The sequence below is a fragment of the Bubalus kerabau genome, chromosome X, assembly GCF_029407905.1.
Source record: "Bubalus kerabau isolate K-KA32 ecotype Philippines breed swamp buffalo chromosome X, PCC_UOA_SB_1v2, whole genome shotgun sequence".
NCBI lineage: Eukaryota > Metazoa > Chordata > Mammalia > Artiodactyla > Bovidae > Bubalus > Bubalus kerabau.
In genome coordinates this window covers 65,966,865-65,985,989 of record NC_073647.1, presented here as the reverse complement: position 1 = coordinate 65,985,989, position 19,125 = coordinate 65,966,865, and the positions used below count along the sequence as shown (strand labels likewise).

The 19,125-nt window shown below is 41.5% G+C and overlaps 2 protein-coding genes across 2 annotated transcripts in view; one reads left to right on the top strand and one right to left on the bottom strand.

The window, feature by feature from the left end:
- The window catches only part of IL1RAPL2 (interleukin 1 receptor accessory protein like 2), a 554,878-nt gene that overhangs the window by 12,695 nt on the left and 523,058 nt on the right, over window positions 1-19,125 (top strand). The window lies entirely within an intron of this gene.
- Window positions 2,733-5,304, bottom strand: TEX13A (testis expressed 13A). Its single transcript, XM_055564254.1, has 4 exons — window positions 4,838-5,304; window positions 4,201-4,737; window positions 3,264-3,440; window positions 2,733-2,986 (listed from the first exon to the last, which is right to left on the bottom strand). The coding sequence occupies exons 1-4, from the start codon at window positions 5,294-5,296 to the stop codon at window positions 2,831-2,833; spliced, it is 1,329 nt and encodes a 442-aa protein (XP_055420229.1). The 5' UTR covers window positions 5,297-5,304; the 3' UTR covers window positions 2,733-2,830.

Here is a 19,125-nt window from a genome sequence, read left to right as displayed (position 1 = left end):
CATTTTCTCAAGCCCAGAGAGGATCACTACTGTATTTCTAGACATAAAAATCACTGACTTTGACCAAACCCTTGGCACCTACGAAATTTCTATTTCCTTCACTTGCTCACTGAGACTGGGTCTTTCTTGTGTGTGCATGCTCTGTCACATCCAACTTTCGTGAGCCTATGGACTGTAGCTCACCAGGTCCCTCTGTCCATGTGATTTCCCAGGTAAGAATACTGGAGTGGGTTGCCATGCCCTCCTCCAGGGGAATCTTCCCAACTCAGGGATTGAACCCTATGTCTCTGATTTCTCCTGCATTGGCAGATGGATTCTTTACTACTGTGCCACCTGGGGTCTTTCTTGAAGCAACATCATTTTTATAGCTGTCTTACTCTTGAGCTGCTCATCTAAGCATTGCTAGCCCAAGGGCTCAAAGGCAAAGTCATATCACCTCTGTTGGATGTGTTGAGGATATTTAGTGATAGATGTGGAATTAACTTCAGTTTATTAAATCCTTTCCTCTGTATGTACAGAGAGAGAGTGAAAGTGAAGTCGCTCAGTCATGTCCGACTCTTTGTGACCCCATGGACTGTAGCCTACCATGCCCATGGACTCTCCAGGCAAGAATACTGGAGTGGGTTACCATTTACTTCTCCAGGGGATCTTCGCGACCCAGGGATCGAACCCGGGTCTCCCGCATTGGAGGCAGATGCTTTAACCTCTGAGCCACCAGGGAATAGAGAGAGAGAAGAACCTTTATATTGAGTGTGAAACACAAAATCTTGAAAATCAGTATCTTTCCCTTAATCCTATCAAACATAAAACCCAAATCCCAACAAACCAAATCATTTACTGAAAAAAAGTAAGTTATGGAAACAATGTTTATTACCAAAGTTAAGTGTCTGCTGCCCCTCTGGAACCACTCACCTTCCTTTCCAGAATCCCCTCCTAGGTTCCTACTGCAATGCCTTTTGATTTTCTTTCATTTGGGCCCAGTTTGGCCCACTGGGAAATAGGATGTCATCTTTTCTTTCCCCTTCCCCATTCTACTTGTGAAAGTTATTCCTAAATATGCCATTGTTCAGAAGCCCACACTCCCATCCTGACCTCCTCTCCTTACTCACTCTCAGGTCCCTAGTCTAAGGTGTACATAGGCAAAAGCCCTCTTGGTTTCCCACCCCTTTGTGACAGAGATCAGTGTCTGCTCTCTCCTCCTGTCTCAAAGGAGGAGGTGGCCTTTCCAAGCCTACCCAAGCCAGTAAATTAACTTTATTTTTCGTATATTTGTGAATATTTATCTTACTTTCCTAACACAGAGGTATATAAAGAAATAAAAGCCCTCTATCCTACTTTCCCTACCCTACTCCATTTTTCTGGATAAAAAAAGTTTTCCCAGAGCATTTCTATGCTTATATAAATCCATAATATAAAAGGAATACACACACACACGTGTGTATGTCTAATACATATGCACACAGACTAATTTGGGGAGTAATTTTGTTTCATGTAAGGTACCGCTGGCCATTTTTTTTTTTTTTCTTAAACAGTGCACTGAACATGTCTCCAATATAGTATGTAGGATCTACTTCATTCTCTTACATATTTCTTGCATGTTCAAGCTTTCTGCAGCTATCTCCTTCCCCATGGCCTAAGTTTCTCTGGTATTCAAAGAACTCTCGCGGTCTTGTATCCCACACACATCATTCCTTCCCTTCATAGTTAAAGGTCCTTGAAGAAGACCCCCCCCCCCCACTGAGCACTTTCTCACTTCCACTCACTCCTCAGTCCTTGCGATTGGGCTTCTACCCCCACCCCCCACCTAGACTGGCTCAAAGATCAGACATGGCCAAACCCAATGAACACTTTTTGTGTCATAGTGCCCCACTCCCTGGAGCCCTGGGCACTGCTAAACACACTGCCCTTGCAACTCTTTTCCCCTGTTTCGAACTCCTAAGTATTTCATTGCCCCTATGGTTCCCAACCTGGAGAAGGCAATGGCACCCCACTCCAGTATTCTTGCCTGGAAAATCCCATGGACAGAGGAGCCTGGTAGGCTGCAGACCATGGGGTCGTGAAGAGTCAGACACGACTGAGCGACTTCACTTTCACTTTTCCCTTTCATGCACTGGAAAAGGAAATGGCAACCCACTCCAGTGTTCTTGCCTGGAGAATCCCAGGGACGGGGGAGCCTGGTGGGCTGCCATCTATGGGGTCGCACAGAGTCGGACATGACTGAAGTGACTTAGTAATAGTAGTATGGTTCCCAACCAGGGGTGAATTTGTTCTCCTGTGAACATGTGGAGACATCCTTGATTGTTACAATCTCTTCTGGGGGTGTGGGATGTACTACTGGCATCTAGTGGGTAGAGGCCAGGGATTCTGCCAAACATCCTGTAATTCACAGACCACCCCCCTGGAGATGAGGTATCTACATCATCATCAGATGACAGCCAGTTGCACTGTCAGGAGTGCTGAAACTGTGAAATTCTACCCTCCACACACATGCTCAGTCATGTCCTACTTTTTGTGACCCTATGGACTGTAGCCCACCAGGCTCCTCTGTCCATGGGATTCTCCAGGACAGAATACTGGAGTGGGTTGCCATCTCCCCTAGGGGATCTTCCTGACCCAGGGATTGAATCTACTTCTCCTTTGTCTTCTGCATTGGCAGGCAGGTTCTTTACCAAGCAGCCACCTGGGAAGCCCCAAATTATACCCTATAAAGATATAAACAAGCCCAAGAAGACTTCTATCAAGTGAAAGCCTTTTAATAACTAGCTAGGGATCTGGCAACAGATCCTGGTAACAATTATGCACATCTGCCCCCAAAGGAGACAACCAAGAGTCACATCAAGCTGCTGTAGAAATGTCCCAGGGTTAGTTTAGGGTCATAAAAAGTTTCAATCTTTAGGGTCACAGTTCCCAGTGAATGTTCAGGGCTCCTCCAGTTGTGCCTCAGTCTGGTCCAGGTATAATTTCTCAACATCATTCCACCTGTGAGCTAAACCACACATTTAGCTCCCCTCAACACAGCTTACAGTTATCAGAGAGGGAAATGCAGACCATCATCCCCCTCCCCCTTTTACATCCTCCCTCTGGAAACTGATTTCCCATCAGGGTGGGTTCTATTATGCATTTCTGAATTTACTAGGACTTTTGTAGCTGGACTCCCCTCCCACTGTAATCTGGGGAGAGAAAAGAAATCTCAGGATTTTTTGGTCCTTTGGTCAGTGGTCTAGACCAGCAAACCCTCCAGGTACTATCAGTTGCTGACTCACCTTGGCAGTGGCACAAGTTCCCTGTTCAGATCTGCCTGTCCCTAGTTGGAAGTGAAGACTGGGGACGATTCTCTTGTCAGGAGGCTGAACAACGACAGCAGTCCTTGTCTGCAGCTGGTGCTGGCGTCCTCTGTATGAAGCCCTGAGGGATTCCTTTAGGATTGGTGAATCTGTGCCCTGTTGTAAACCTGGGGTTAACTTCAGGTCTGCTTTGTTTCTCATATAACTTGCTCAGAACATGAATGAACTTCTTGTCCAGTTCATTCCTGGAGACGTGGGATGCAGGAATCCCCACTAGTCCACTCCTGCTCCAATGATCTACAGCCTAGTGAAGGGAGGGGTAATGCAGGGAGTTGGGGTGCTATATACTGGCTGCCCAGGTCCACCAGATGCTAGGTTTGGGAAAAGAAATACAAACAGAAGCTGCAGCAGTTCTAGCGTGTCGAAGGCTAGTGGTCTGGAACACAAACGGGGTTGTCAAAAACAAGTCTTTTTCTCCATATATCTCTCTCCCCTTAACCCCCCAATCTACACCTTCCCCAATCACTATCCCATACCTTCTCTCCCACCCCTTTCACCTCCTCTCTCACAACTCCTTTCCCCTATTTAACCACCCACCCTTTCTCTCTATTCTTCCCAAGCCCTCTTCCGCGCCTCCCCTTCCCCTCCCTCTGAAAACTGATCTCCCATCAGTTAAGTTTCTACTCTGTTTGACATTTTTGAATCAAGGGTTCTGTAGCCAGATATCTCTCCCACAGTGGAAGCAAATTTTCTGCCTTGAAAAATTCATGGCTTTACACCAAAGGCAGTTCCAATCCCCTGGCCTTCGAAATGCTGTAGGTTTTCTTTGCTGATGGGGATCATAGTCACTCCTATTTCTGGTGGGTTCTTGACGGTCTATTCCCCAGGCCCCCCCCCCATTAGACCACAAGCTAACATCAAAGGGCCTGCAATGGGGAGATGCTTGAGCTGGAGCTCCTGCTGTGACTGCTGCTGCTGGTGAGGATGATGCGCTTGGGGATAATGTGGGTGTGGATGGTGTGGGTGCATCTAGAAAAGGAGATGAGTATGTGAATGAGGCAGGGAGCTCGACAGGAAGGTTCCATGGAGAGGCTGTATACATGGACTTGGTTGTTTTACATAGATAACGCCTGGCTCTTTCCATGGACCTGCAATCTCCCTTCCTCTGCCCACCAGAGGTGTGACTTTTCTGGTATATATCGCTGAGAAGCTGCATAATGTCTACAACCATCTCCTCTGCTGCCTCCTCAGCTTCCTCTGCCCCCGCAGCTCCCGCCCCTTCCGCATCCTCCTGTCTTTCTCCTCTTGTGGCTTCAGAAGCGGGAGCAGGAGTAGCAGTGGCCCCTGCCTCCTCCTCTTCCTCTTCACTGGTTCCTTGTGTCTCAGGCCCACTGGCAGTGGCCATGGCCAGACCTGGTCCCTTGGCAGCTCGTTCCCGCAGAGACTCCAGCTCCTGGAGGAAGTGAACAGAGTTGAGACCTGTCCTGGGGGCGAGGCTGGGGCTGGGACTGGGGGCTGGGGCGGGAAGCAGGGCGGGGACCAAGTAATCTTACTGCCTGGAAGAGCTTCGACCTCAGCTGATCCCTTTCCTTCCGCATCTTCTCCAGGTTGGCCTGCATTTGTTGCAGCTGGAAGGCTGTTTCCTTACATTCCATCTCGTGCTGTGCCACGAACAACTTGAGGTCTGAGGCCAAAGCATGTGCGGCCGACTTGTGCAGCCCAGCTAAGTCGTGCAGCCACTGCACCCTGTGCCCGTGTAACTGGTTCTGTCTGCAGGCAAAACGCATGCCCAGGGCCAGGCTGCTCCAGGCACAGGCCTCTTTGGCCTGGCCGGGCACCTGACAGTCCTCTAGGATGGCCTTGAACTTATCCTCCACCTTCTCCCAGGACAGAGAGAGATTCTCGAGGTAGAACTCTGGGCCTTTCGCGTGCCTGGACATCCTCTCGTTGATGAAAGCCATCACTTTACCATGCCAGAACCCACTACTTGGGTCTTCGGGTTTCAAGGCCATGATGACTGAGTGCCTTTGGGGCTTGGCTGGCCCTGCAGGACGATTCAGTCAGTCCTCTCCCTCCCCTCCCCCCATCCCTTTAATCTCTTCTCTGGTTGCTCCCCGCCCCCCCCCCCACCCACCCCCCCCCGCGGCCATCTCACACCCTCCTAAAGACCCTATACCCTGCCTCAGGACACCTCCCACCAGGCCTCACCTCCTGTCAGTGGGAGTGCAAGCCCAAACAAAATCACTTACCACAGCAAAAGAAACGTTTTTGATCTCTATTTCTCTCCCGCCCTCCCTTCAGAGAGGGCTCTGAAGAAAGAAAGTTTCCTACAAACCGGTCAACGTGTTTGCCTTTGGACTGTTCCAATTTTCAGAAACGGCAGGGGTGGGAGAGGTGTGTGAGGAAGATTTCTCCCCTCCCCCGGACATAAGGGGATCTCCTATACTGTTCAAAGTCTTTGAAGTCACGGAGAAACAGGAGTGGTCAGAGAAGACTCATAACCAAGAACATGAAGGGCTTGTAATCGAGTATCAAAATTCTCAACCCCCCACCATAATGGTTTGTCCTGCTCATGAGACCCGCCCCTAGTACTGACAGAATATTCTACAACCGGAAACAGCTACAACAGGAAACAGCGCCGCCCCCTGCCCACTCAAGATTCTGTGAAAAGTGAAAGAAAGTGAAGTTGCTCAGTCGTCTCCAACTCTTTGCCACCCCATGGACTGTAGCCTACCAGGCTCCTCTGTCCATGGGATGGATCTTCCCGACCCAGAGATCGAACCCAGGTCTCCCACATTGTAGACAGATGCTTTATCCTCTGAGCCATCAGGGAAGTCCTCTGTAGCTGTCGTTATGAAGTGAAGTGAATTGAAGTTGCTCAGTTGTGTCCGACTCTTTGCGACCCCATGGACTGTAGGCTACTAGGCTCCTCCCTCCATGGGATTCTCCAGGCAAGCGTACTGGAGTGGTTGCCATTTCCTTCTCCAGGGGATCTTCCTGACCCAGGGATCAAACCCAGGTCTCCTGAATTCCAGACAGACGCTTTAACTTCTGAGCCACCATAGACACAGCAAAATTCTGATACTTGGTCTGCAAACTTTTATTATTATTATTAAGGGTATGTGGATGGACAGAGGAGTCTGATAGGCGGCAGTCCATGGGGTTGCTAAGAGTTGGACATGAAATTTCACTTTGACTTTTCACTTTCATGCATTGGAGAAGGAAATGGCAGCCTACTCCAGAATTCTTGCCTGGAGAATCCCAGGGATAGGGGAGCCTGGTGGGCTGCCGTCTATGGATCACACAGAGTCGGACACGACTGAAGCGACTTAGCAGCAGCAGCAGCAGTAATTATTTGAGACTTTGTAGGCAGAGAACCTTTGTCTCAACTACTTGTAACACAAAAGCAATCCTAAATAATACTTGAAGAAGTAGCTCTGTTCCAGCAAAACTTCATGTATAAAAAGTGACAACTGGTAGGATTTGGTCTGTCGTTTGCCAACTCCTGATCTAGGTTCATATTTCCCTGTGTCCCAAAGATATCTCAAATCCAAAGTTTCATAAGTCAACCTTTCTCCTAACAATTCTTTATATTCCTAGTTGTTCAGTAAAGAGACGTTGAAATCACTAATACCACCTCCCTTTAATAAGAATCAAATCAGTTCTCAAGTCTTATTGCTAATACCTCAGATGTCAAACTTTTTTGACATCCATTCCCATTCAGAGGGTGCCATTGTTGCTTTTGCTTTTTAAATAATCTGCTTGAATTCCATTTCTGATTTCTAATATCTTCCTAATGTTTCCTATGATCATATTGCTTTCCGGCTTTAAAAACATTTAAATGGATGCCTGTGACAAATTCCTTGGTCTGACATTAGCCTCTCATCTCGGGCTACCTTTATTGCTAATTTAGCTCTCTCTAGTGTCTTCTCTCTCATTATTTGTATACCCAAGGGACTAGTCATGCAGAGATATATTCATTGTGGGTTTTAATTTATGTTTCCATCTGAAAAATCAGATGTCCATTACTTGTTATCTGGGCATTATGTTCTATGTAATGAACTACTTTGAAAAAGACAATATTTATTCTTTAAGGGTTTTATACCAGATAGTGACCAAGAAAAGATTATAAATTAGGCCTTAAAGTATTGCTTAAGAAGGAAGTTAAGTACCAGCGGTATAAATCCCAGTGTTTTAGCTCTTGTTTAAAATGTTATCTTGTGTCTTCTTTCCATTTCAATTTGTATATTTTAATTACCAACCCTTAGTGGGAAGGGTTCATATTTTTGCTTGTGCTTGAGGGACTTGTGCAGAAACAGCATTCAAAATATAATGTAGAAATCGGAAAGGTGAGGAATGAGGAGATACTGGAGTCAGAGAGACCCGTTAGCGGGGTGCTTAGTCCATTCAGTTGCTCAGTCATGCCTGGCTTTTTGTGACCCCATGGACTGCAGGACTCCAGGCTTCCCTGTCCATCACCAACTCCCAGAGCTTACTCAAACTCATGTCCATCCAGTTGATGCCATCCAACCATTACATCCTCTGTCATCCCCTTCTCCTGTCTTCGATCTTTCCCAGCATCAAAGTCTTTTCAAATGAGTCGGCTCTTCTCATCAGGTGGCCAAAGTATTGAAGCTTCAACTTCAGCATCAGTCCTTCCAAAGAATATTCAGGGATGAATTCCTTTAGGATTGAGTTGCTGGATCTCCTTGCAGTCCAAGGGACTCTCAAGAGACTTCCCCAACACCACAGTTCAAAAGCATCAAGACTTCAGCACTCAGCTTTTTTGTGGTCCAACTCTCACATCCACACATGACTACTGGAAAAACCATAGCTTTGACTAGATAGACCTTTGTTGGCAAAGTTATGTCTCTGATTTTAAATGTGCTGTCTAGGTTGGAAATAGCTTTTCTTCCAAGGAGCAAGCATCTTTTAATTTCATGGCTGCAGTCACCATCTGTAGTGATTTTGGAGCCCAAAATATAAAGTCTGTCACTGTTTCCATTGTTTCCCCATCTATTTGCCATGAAGTGATGGGACTGGATGCCATTATCTTTGTTTTTTGAATGTCGAGTTTTAAGCCAGCTTTTTAACTCTCCTCTTTCATTTTCATCAAGAGGCTCTTCAGTTCCTCTTCACTTTCTGCCATAAGGGTGGTGTCATCTGCGTATCAGAGGTTATTGATATTTCTCCCTGCAACCTTGATTCCAACTTGTGCTTCATCCGGCCCAGCATTTTGCATGATGTACTCTGCATATAAATAAGCAGGGTGACAATATACAGCCTTGACGTACTCCTTTTCCAATTTGGAACCAGTCCATTGTTCCATGTCGGGTTCTAGCTGTTGCTTCCTGACCTGCATACAGAATTCTCAAGAGGCAGATAAGGTGGCCTGGTATTCCTATCTCTTTAAGAATTTTCCACAGTTTGTTGTGATCCACACAGTCAAAGGCTTTGACATAGTCAATAAAGCAGTAGTAGATGTTTCTCTGGAACTCTCTTGCTGTTTAGATGATCCAAATGCATGTTGGGAATTTATTCTCTGGTTCCTCTCCCTTTTCTAAATCCAGTTTGAACATCTGGAAGTTCCTGGATCACATACTGCTGAGGTCTGGCTTGGAGAATTTTGAGCATTTCTTTGCTATCAGCTGAGATGACTGCAATTGTGTAGTGGTTTGAAAATTCTTTGGCATTGCCTTTCTTTGGGATTGGAATGAAAACTGACCTTTTCCAATCTTGTGGCCACTGGTGAGTTTTCCAATTTGCTGGCATATTGAGTGCAGCACTTTCACAGCATCATCTTTTAGGACTTGAAATAGCTCAGTTGGAACTCCATCACCTCCACTGTCTTTGTTCATAGTGATGCTTCCTAAGGCCCACTTGGCTTCAAACTCCAAGATGTCTCTCACTCTAGGTGATTGATCATACCATTGTGGTTATATGGTCATTAAGATATTTTTTGTATAGTTCTTCTGTGTATTCTTGCCACCTTTTCTTAATATCTTCTCCTTCTGTTCGGTCCATACTGTTTCTATCTTTTATTGTGCCCACCTTTGCATAAAATGCTCCCTTGGTATCTCTAATTTTCTTGAAGAGATCTCTAGTCTTTCCCATTGTGTTGTTTTCCTCTATTTCTTTGCATTTCATTGATCACTGAGGAAGGCTTTCTTATTTCTCCTTGTTATTCTTTGAAACTCAGCATTCAGATGGGCATATCTTTCCTTTTCTGCTTTGCCTTTAGCTTCTCTTTTTTTCTCAGCTATTTGTAAGGCCTCCTCATGCAGCCATTTTGCTTTTTTGCATTTGTTTTTCTTGGGGATGGTCTTGATCACTGCCTTCTGTACAATGTCACTAACCTCCAATCATAGTTTTCAGACACTCTGTCTATCAGACCTAATCCTTTGAATCTATTTGTCACTTCCACTCTATAACCATAAGAGATTTTATTTAGACCATACCTGAATGGTCTAGTGTTTTTCCCTACTTTCTTCAATTTAAGTCTGAATTTTGCAATAAGGAGTTCATGATCTGAGCCATAGTCAGCTCCAGTCTTGTTTTTGCAGATTATGTAGAGCTTGTCCATCTTTGGCTACAAAGAATGTAACCAGACTTATTTCTGTATTGACCATCTGGTGATGTCCATGTGTAGAGTCGTCTCATGTTATTGGAAGAGGGTGTTTGCTATGACCAGTGCGTTCTCCTACCAATACTCTGTTAGCCTTTGCCCTGCTTCATTTTGTGAAACAAAAGAAGACCAAACTGGCCTGTTACTCCAGGTGTCTCTTGACTTCCTACTTTTGCATTCCAGTCCCCTATGATGAAAAGGACATCTTTTTTGGTATTAATTCTATAAGGTCTTGTAGGTCATCATAGAACAACTGTTCAACTTCAGCTTCTTTGACATTAGTGTTTAGGGCATGGACTTGCATTACTGTGTTATTGATTGGTTTGCCTTGGAAACGAACAGAAATCATTCTTTCATTTTTGAGATTGTACCTAAGTACAGCGTTTCAGACTCTCTTGTTTACTCTGAGGGTTACTCCATTTCCTCTAAGGGATTCTTGCCCATCATCTGAATTAAATTTGTCCATTCCAGTCCACTTTATTTCACTAATTCCTTAAACGTCAATGTTCAGTCTTGCCATTTCTTGTTTGACCACTTCCAATTTACCTTTATTCATGGACCTAACATTCCAGGTTCCTATGCAATATTGTTCTTTACATCATTGGACTTTCTTCCATCATCAGTCACATCTACAACTGGGTATTGTTTTTGCCTTGGCTCTATCTCTTTATTCTTTCTGGAGTTATTTCTTCACTCTTCTCCAGTAGCATTTGCTACCATAATTCAAAATGTAAACTAAGGGCAGTGGTGTTTAGGATGGAGTGATGCATGTCCAGAGGTCCAGAGCTTTTTGTTAAGCAGAATTGTTACGAATGTCAAAGAAGGGCCGGGATGAGAGAATGAATAGGGTAATTCCCAGGTTTCTGTTATAGGGAACTATGTAGATGATGATGCTATGTGCTTATATGGATAAAGAAAGAGAAACTAGGTGTGTTCACCTTTAGATACACTAAGATACCTGTGGGACGTCCCAGTAGAGATATCCTATAGGCGGTTAGATGTATGAGTCTAGAACTTAGGAGAGACATCAGGGCTGGAGATGTAGTATTGAGATATGGATTTTGGATTTGAAGCAATGGTTAAAATAACCCAGGGAGAGGACATAGAACAAGAAAAACAGAATGCCTAGGATAGATTCCTCCTAGAGGATTTTTCCTCCATCAACATCTTCCTTTCTGCCACTGTCCACTATCATTGACAGTTTTATAGCTTGCCTACTTACTTCTTTGCCTTCTCTTCTAGCCTCAGGACATTTTTACCTTACTTTTTTTTTTATTATTACTTCTATAACACTTTAAACATGAACTTTAGCTTGTGATCACATGTCTCTGTATGCTCCCATCCTTCTAATTCTGCTTATAAACACTTTCAGAAAATTAAATAATTTCTTTTGACCAAAAGGTTGGAGGAGGGAAAAAATGAAGACAGGGAAACCTGTTAAGATCCTAATTTAGTAGTACAGAGAAGACACGGTTGGTGCTTGAACTGTGGCAGGACCTAGATGAAATATCAGGTAAGAGGAGCATTTTAAAACAGAATTAGCACAGCTTGTTAACCAATTGTGTAAGGGAAATAAGTACAGATATGTGGAATGGAGGATGATTTTGAGGCATCTAACTTGAGAAACTAGATAGTATGGTTAGCAATGCCTCTCTAATTATTATAGATAACATAGGAGCAATAACAGATTGTAGGGAGGAAATTCAGTCTTGGTACTGATAAGTGCCTTCATGATATTAATATGCAGTCATAGTTAAATGGATGTACTGGGCTGGAACTTAGAGAGTACAGAACTAGAGAAAAATATTACAGACTTCGATGTCTTCAGCACTTAGTTTGTGGTTGAAATCTAGTGTTTTAACAAAATTTACAGAGGTGAAAGCTGGAGGGACAAAATAAACAAACAAGCAAATAAAACAGAAGTAGGAATCCCGAGGCCTAGGGGAGGATGGCTAACATTTTGGAGATACCTCAGGGGAAAAGGGGCTTCCCTGGTGGTTCAGACGGTAAAGAATCTGCCTACAGTGCAGGAGACCCGGGTTCAATCCCATTCTTGGGAAGATCCCCTGGAGAAGGGAAGGGCAACTCACTCCAGTATTCTTGCCTGGACAATTCCATTGACAGAGGAGCCTGTGGGCTAGTCCATGGGGTTGCAAAGAGTGGGACACGACTGAGTGGGTAACACACAGGGAAAAAAAAAAGAGCCAACCGTAGAGTTAAAAAGAGTGATCATAGAAGTAGACAGTCCTAAGTGAAAGATATCTTAGAAGTAATGAGGGGTTTAGAAAGTTGAAGGAATGAGGGTGAACAAGAGGTCGTTAGATTTGGCAAGTAAAATATCCTTGAGTCTCTTGGTAGAAATTCAATAGACTAAAGGGGAAGAAATCCAATGTTAGTGGGTCATAGAGTAAAGTTAGAGCAGCATGCAGAACTTTTGAATGTTACCAGTCTTTTAAGACCTCTGACAGTGGCAATTATGGTGGGTAGGCAGGGATCAGAGAATAGATCACAGAGACATAGGGTATTACAGGTTAGTTGCTAAGACAATTAACATATATAATTGTCAATACAAAAATACAATACTCTATCTTCTGTATGGGGAAGAAGATAACCATATAGAAAGGACTCGGTGCTTTTGAAGTGTTTGCAATGTGACTTGGGTGATAAAGCAAAGCTTGGTGAATATTGTAAGAATACTTACAAAACTACTTATTGACAGATACAGAAATATCAGTGTAATCTAAATGAGAAGAAGTGGAGAAGTAAGAAATTCAGTTGACCCTTCAACAACATGGGTTTGAACTGTAGGGATCCAATGATATGCCATGTTTTTCAGTAGTAAATGCTATAGTGGTGCACGATCCACAGTTGGTTGAATCATGGATGCAGAATCACTGATGGAGGAGCCACATTATATGGCACCCCTAACCACACTGTTCAACTATAATTATAGAGTCAGTACAATTGGTTGTAGAAGGTTTCCTGGAGGAGACTTTGTTCTTTTTAAAATGAACATCAGGATTCTCCACAGATTTCTGAAGAGCTTTTTGGTTATGGTCTTACTATGTAGCAGATTGACTCTTTTAAAATTGTCTTCCACCAAACAATAAAGCAGGGGTCACTAATAACATGTTGTGGATTATGGTGGTGGCAGGCAATCTTTTAAATTTCCCTTGATTATGCCTTTACCTTTACCCACATCCCAGTCAGTCATTGGCAACAGATTTTGGACTAGCTACTTGTATCCCTAGGTGGCAGATTGCTATTGCTTTCCTGGAGAACAGTGACAAACTTGCCACTGGAAAGATCCTTAATTCACAGTTATCTATGAGTGGGTTATTTTACACACACACACACACACACACACACACACACACACACAATCACAATATTTTTCTTGAGTAGGTGTCTGACTTAACTACTCTACCTCCAGATAAATTATAGTTTATTTTGAATTCAGGGCAAATGACATTTTGATAAGAAAATTTTATCTTGAGCTAGTAGTTTTTAGAATATATATAATTTCTATTGTAACCTAATCCATTGTCTACTCTTTCTTTAAACAACAAAACAAAATATCTAGATTTACTTTACAGCTTGACTTGGAAGTCAGTGGATAAGGTATTAATTACACAGTGGTGATGTTAAAGGGGGTTACTTTCTATTGAGCACTTGCTACATGTTGGGTACCGTGCTAAGTGTTTTAAATGAGCTCATTGTTGAGAGACAATTTCCAATGGATCTCTTATATTTCTGCATGACTTATGAGCAGAAAAACTGTCCCTTGTCCTAGATTATCTTTTCAAGGATATATGGATCGAGAACAGCCATAAAAGGTAGAAATTGTGTCTTCCACCAGAGTGAATGGCAATTTTGCTTGCAGGCTTGGAAAATATAGATAATAACTCCCTCTGGAGCAAAAGGCAGGCGTGCCTTTGTCCCATTATTAAAGACTTGTGCTTCCTAAGCTTGGGATTCTTCTCCTATAATGCAGCCTACTGCTTGTGTAGAGTGTCATCTGGCCCTCTTTGTATTGCTTTGTGGGAATTGGGTTTGGGGAAGCAACACAAATGCTGATACTCTGGCTATTTCTATTGCAATGAATAATTAAGTGTCCTTTGTTTCTGACTCAAGAGTCTTTTTTCTTCTACCAACACTCATGAAACTTGGAAGTACAGTAAAATCTCAGACCCTTCATAGTTTTTAACACTTATGTAACACAACAACCCTATCAGGATATTCAGTTCTGTCTAACACTTTGTGACACCGTGGACTGTAGCCTGCCAGTCTCCTCTATCCATGGGATTTCCAGGCAAGAATACTGGAGTGGATTGCCATTTCCTTCTCCAGGGGAAATTCCTGACCCAGGGATCGAACCCAGGTCTCCTGCATTGCAGGCAGATTCTTTACCAACTGAGCCACCAGGAAAGCCCTTTTATTAAGTCACATATTACATATGCAAGAATGAAACTCCATGATCTGTCCAAAGATCCATGGTTAGGACATGATAGAGTTGGATTCTGAAACAGCTTCTCTGACTCCAGTGACCACATTCCCAAGCAGTGAGAATTCTCAAGTCTAGTTCGGTTAAGTCTCTGGGTTGACCTTCTCTCAGACTGCATAATGAACCATTAGGAAATTACGTTTGAGTAGTCCTGGGTTGGAGATTATCACTGTCATGCCGAGGGGTGAGTGTTCATTTCAGCAGCAGAGAAAAACAGTTAATAAAGTATTCTCTGTTCATACCTCCAATGAATCCTTGTTTATTAACTGTGTTTCTGCCTAATGGAACAAATGTACATAAATTCAAACCTATTATATTGACATTCTTATAAACTAGGTGTATCACCTATGAAAGCTGACATTCTTTATTAAAAACAAACTAAAAAAAGATACAAAGATGTCCTGAGCTCTTCACAACTTATTTATAAGACTATAAGTCTTATTTATAAGACTATTCGTTTATAGGCTCAAAAGGAGAAAAGTGAAAATTTTCAAAAGGTTTTGTGTTCCCCCAACTTCTTATTATAGCACAGATATTTCTGTGATTGTATTAAGTTTACATCTGCTTTTTAATATACATGGCACATAGAAGGACCTCAAAAATGTCATGTGAATGCATCTAAAAGGTTGTGTATAAAAATGGTAATGTGTAATTATAGCTGATTTTTGATGTTGTATAGCAGAAACCAACACAACATGGTAAAGCAATTTTCCTTCAATTAAAAAATAAATTTAAAATAATAATAGTAATAATAAATAAATTGGTTATAGCTTTGTCCCACTTGATCTTTAAAAAAAAAAAGACTTAAAATTTCAGAGAAGTTTTAGGTTCACAATAAAATTGAGAGGAAGGAACAGAGATTTCCCATATATTTCCTGCCTCCACACACGCATATGCCATTATCAAAATCCGCCATCAGAGTGGAACATTTGTTACAACTGATTAACTTACATTGACACATCATTATCACCCAAAGTCCATGGTTTTCATTGTGGTTCACTGTTGATATTCAGCATTTTATGGGATTGGACAAGCATATAGTGACATGTATCCACCATTATAGTATCACACAGAGTATTTTTTACTTCTCTAACAATCTTCAGTCCTCTACCTATTCATAGCCCCCCACCCTCTCAACCTTGGCAACCACTGATGTTTTACTGTCTCCATAGATTTGACTTTTACACAAGGTCATGTAGTTGGAATCCTACAGCCTTTTTAGATTGGCTACTTTTTCTAAGTAAATGTATTTAAGGTTCCTCCATGTCTTTACTGGCTTGATAGCTCATTTCTTTTTAGCATTAAGTAATATGTCATTGTCTAGATGTACCACAATTTGTTTATCCATTCACCTAACTGAAAGATATCTTGATTGCTTCCAAATTTTGGTAATTATGAAAAAAAAAACTGCTATAAATGTCTATGTGCAGGTTTTTGTGTGGTTATAATGTGGATGGATACCAAGAATATGAATTCCACATCACATGGTAAGAGTATGTTTCATTTTGTAAGAAATTTGTCTTGCAAAGTGGCTGTACCATTTTGCATTCCTACCATTAATGGATGAGTGTTCCTGTTGATCTGCATCCTCATCAGCTTTTGATGTTGTCACTTGTTCTGGATTTTGGCCATTCTAGTAGGTGTTTAGTAGTATCTCACTGTTTTAATTTGTATTTCCCTGATTACATGTGATGTGCATGCATGTGTGCTAAGTTGCTTCAGTCATGTCAGACTCTGTGCAACACAATGGACCGTAGCCTGCCAGGCTCCTTTCCATGGGATTCTCCAGGCAAGAGTACTGGAGGGTGTTGCCATCGCCTCCTCCAGGGGATCTTCCCAACCCAGGGATTAAACCTGCGTCTCTTATGTCTCCTACATTGGCAGGTGGATTCTTTACCAGTAGCACCTTTCTAAATGCTTATTTGCCGTAGGTGTATCTTTTTTGATGAGGTGTCTGTTAAGGTCTTTGGCTCATTTTTAAGTTGGGTTATTTGTTTTCTTTTTTTTTTTTATTATTGTTAAGTTTTAAGTATTCTTTGTATATTTTGGATAACTTTGTCAGATGTGTCTTCTGCAAATATTTTCTCCCAGTCTGCGGTTTCTTTCCTAATTCTTTTGATATAGTCTTTTGAAGAGCAGAAGTTTTTCATTTTAACAAAGTTCAGCTTATCAATTATTTCTTTAGTGCTATGATTTAAAACATTACTGCCATATTCATTGTCATCTAGGTTTTCTCCTATGTTGTCTTCTAGTTTTATAGTTTTGCATTTTCTGTTTAGGTCTGTGATAAGTCTAAAGATCTGTGTCTAGATTATTTTTTTGCATGTGGATGTGCTATTGTTCCAGCACCATTTGTTGCAAAGACTATCTTTGCTCCATTGTATTGCCTTTGCTTCTTTGTAAAAGATCAGCTCACTATATTAATGTAGGTTTATTTCCAGTCCCAATATTCTATTCCATTGATCTATTTGTCTACTCATTTACCATCATCATAATGTCTTTACCATCATCATAATGTCTTAACTATTGTAGCTTTATAGTAGACCTTGAAGTCAGATAGTGTCAGTCTTCCAACCTTGTTCTCAGTTTTGTGCATGCATGCTAAGTTGCTTCAGTTGTGTCTGACTGTTTGTGACTCTGTGGTCTGTAGCCCACCAGGATCCTCTGTCCATGGGATTCTGTCCATGGGATTCTCAGGCAAGAATACTGGAGTAGGTTGCCATGCCCTCCTCCAGGGGATCTTTCTGACCCAGTACATATCAAGCCTGTATCTCTTATGCCTCCTGCATTGGCAGGTGGGTTCTTTACCACTAGTGCCACCTGGGAAGCCCTTTCAGTTTTGTACTTATCATTATATGGATCATGTAAGTAATTTGTTATATATATATATATATATATATATATATATTCTTTGTTTAGTATTTTTTAATATAAATGGTATTATGTTTTTCATTTCAAAGTGTTCATTGCTGACATATAGGGAAGCAATAGACTTTTGTGTCAGTTATATCCATATAACCTACAACCTTGACATAGATGCTTTTTAGTTCCGGGTGCTTTTTTTGTTGGTTCTTTCAGATTTTCTACATAGAAAATCATGAAATCTATGAATTTTCTTGTCTACTTCATTTTTAGCTGGGAGTTCTAGTATAATGTTGAAAAGGAGTGGTGAGAGAGGAGATATGGCCTCATTCTTGATCATAGTGGGAATGTTTCTAGTTCCTCACCACCAAGTATGATGTCAGCTGTTGGCTTTTTGTAGATATTCTTTATCAAGTTGAGGAATTTCCCCTCTAGTACTAGTTTACTGAGAATTCTTATTATAAATGGGTTTTGGGTTTTGTCAAATGCTTTTCCTGTGTCTACTGATGGGATCATGTGTTTTTTCTTCTTTGGCCTGTTGATATGATGGATTTCATTAACTGCTTTTTGAATGTTGAACCAGGAAAACTCTCACTTGGTTGTGGTATATAATTCTTTTTCTCCATTGCTGGATTTGATTTGCTAATATTTTGTTGAGGATTTTGCATCTATGTTTATGGGAGATATTAGTCTGTGGTTTTCTTTTAATGTCTTTGGTTTTGCTATTAGGGTAACAATAGCCTCATAGAATGTGTTAGAAAGCATTCCCTCTGCTTCAGTCTTCTAAAAGAGATTATAGAAAACTGGTTTAATTTATTTCTTAAATATTTGATAGAATTTACCAGTGAATCCATCTGGGCCTGGTGCTTTCTCCTTTGGAAGGTTATTAATTATCTATTCAATTACTTTAATAGCTGTAAGTTTATTCATATTTTCTGTTTCTTCATATATGAGTTTTGGCATATTGTGCCTTTTTAAAAAATTGCCAAAAAATTCGGTCCTTTTCATCTAGGTTATCAAGTTTGTGGGCATATAGTTGTTCATAATATTCCTTTGTTTTCCTTTTAGTATTCATAGGATTTGTGTTGACGTCTCCTCTTTTATTTCTGATATTAGAAAGTTATATCCTCCCTTTTTTCTCTTCCTCTTTACTTTGAAAATATTAACATTGCATGTTTGCTGTTATGTGTACTTATTTCTGAGCTTCCCTGGTGGTTCAGACTATAAAGAATTTGTCTTCAGTGCAGGAGACTCAGGTTTGATCCCTGGGTCAGGAAGATCCCTTGAAGAAGGGAATGGCTACCCACTCCAGTATTCTTGCCTGGAGAATTCCATAGGCAGAGGAGCCTGGTGAGCTACAGTACTTATTTCTGCATTCATCTGAAAGTCTCCTTTTCTACACAAATATATTTTTCAGTAATATCTTATTTTATAATGATTCTCAAGAAATGGAATTCACAAAAGGGCCTGATATCCTATTTGTTTATTCATTTGTTTCCCTTCCCTAAATTAGGTATAATATCAGTTCATAGTTCTTTTGTTTTGAGAGCAATATCATCCAGTGATCTAGATTGACTAATTGATAGTTATGAACAACAGTCAATTTACATTTAAAAAATGTCAGAAACCAAATTTTGTTTTAGTTTATTAACCATTAAATGGTTCTGTAATTTTCAAGGAAAGTATTTTGAAATGAGCATAAGACAATTGAAAGAACCATTTAGAAAAGTTTCAACTATACCATGAGGCATTTTATCTGGGCTTCTGCTTGTAGATATGAAAGAGTTTCCTAATTTATTTAGTTTCTTTTCAGTAGGTTAGTCCTGGTGATACAACAAATTCATATAAAC

Bases quoted from the DNA above. Each gene is read 5' to 3' on its own strand.
- TEX13A (XM_055564254.1), bottom strand. From the start codon at position 5,296: ATGGCCTTGAAACCCGAAGACCCAAGTAGTGGGTTCTGGCATGGTAAA. The intron at 4,738-4,837 runs GTAAGATTACTT...CACTTCCTCCAG, and splicing joins GGTCGAAGCTCTTCCAGGCA to GAGCTGGAGTCTCTGCGGGA. The intron at 2,987-3,263 runs GTGAGTCAGCAA...TGTGTGGTTTAG, and splicing joins GAACTTGTGCCACTGCCAAG to CTCACAGGTGGAATGATGTT.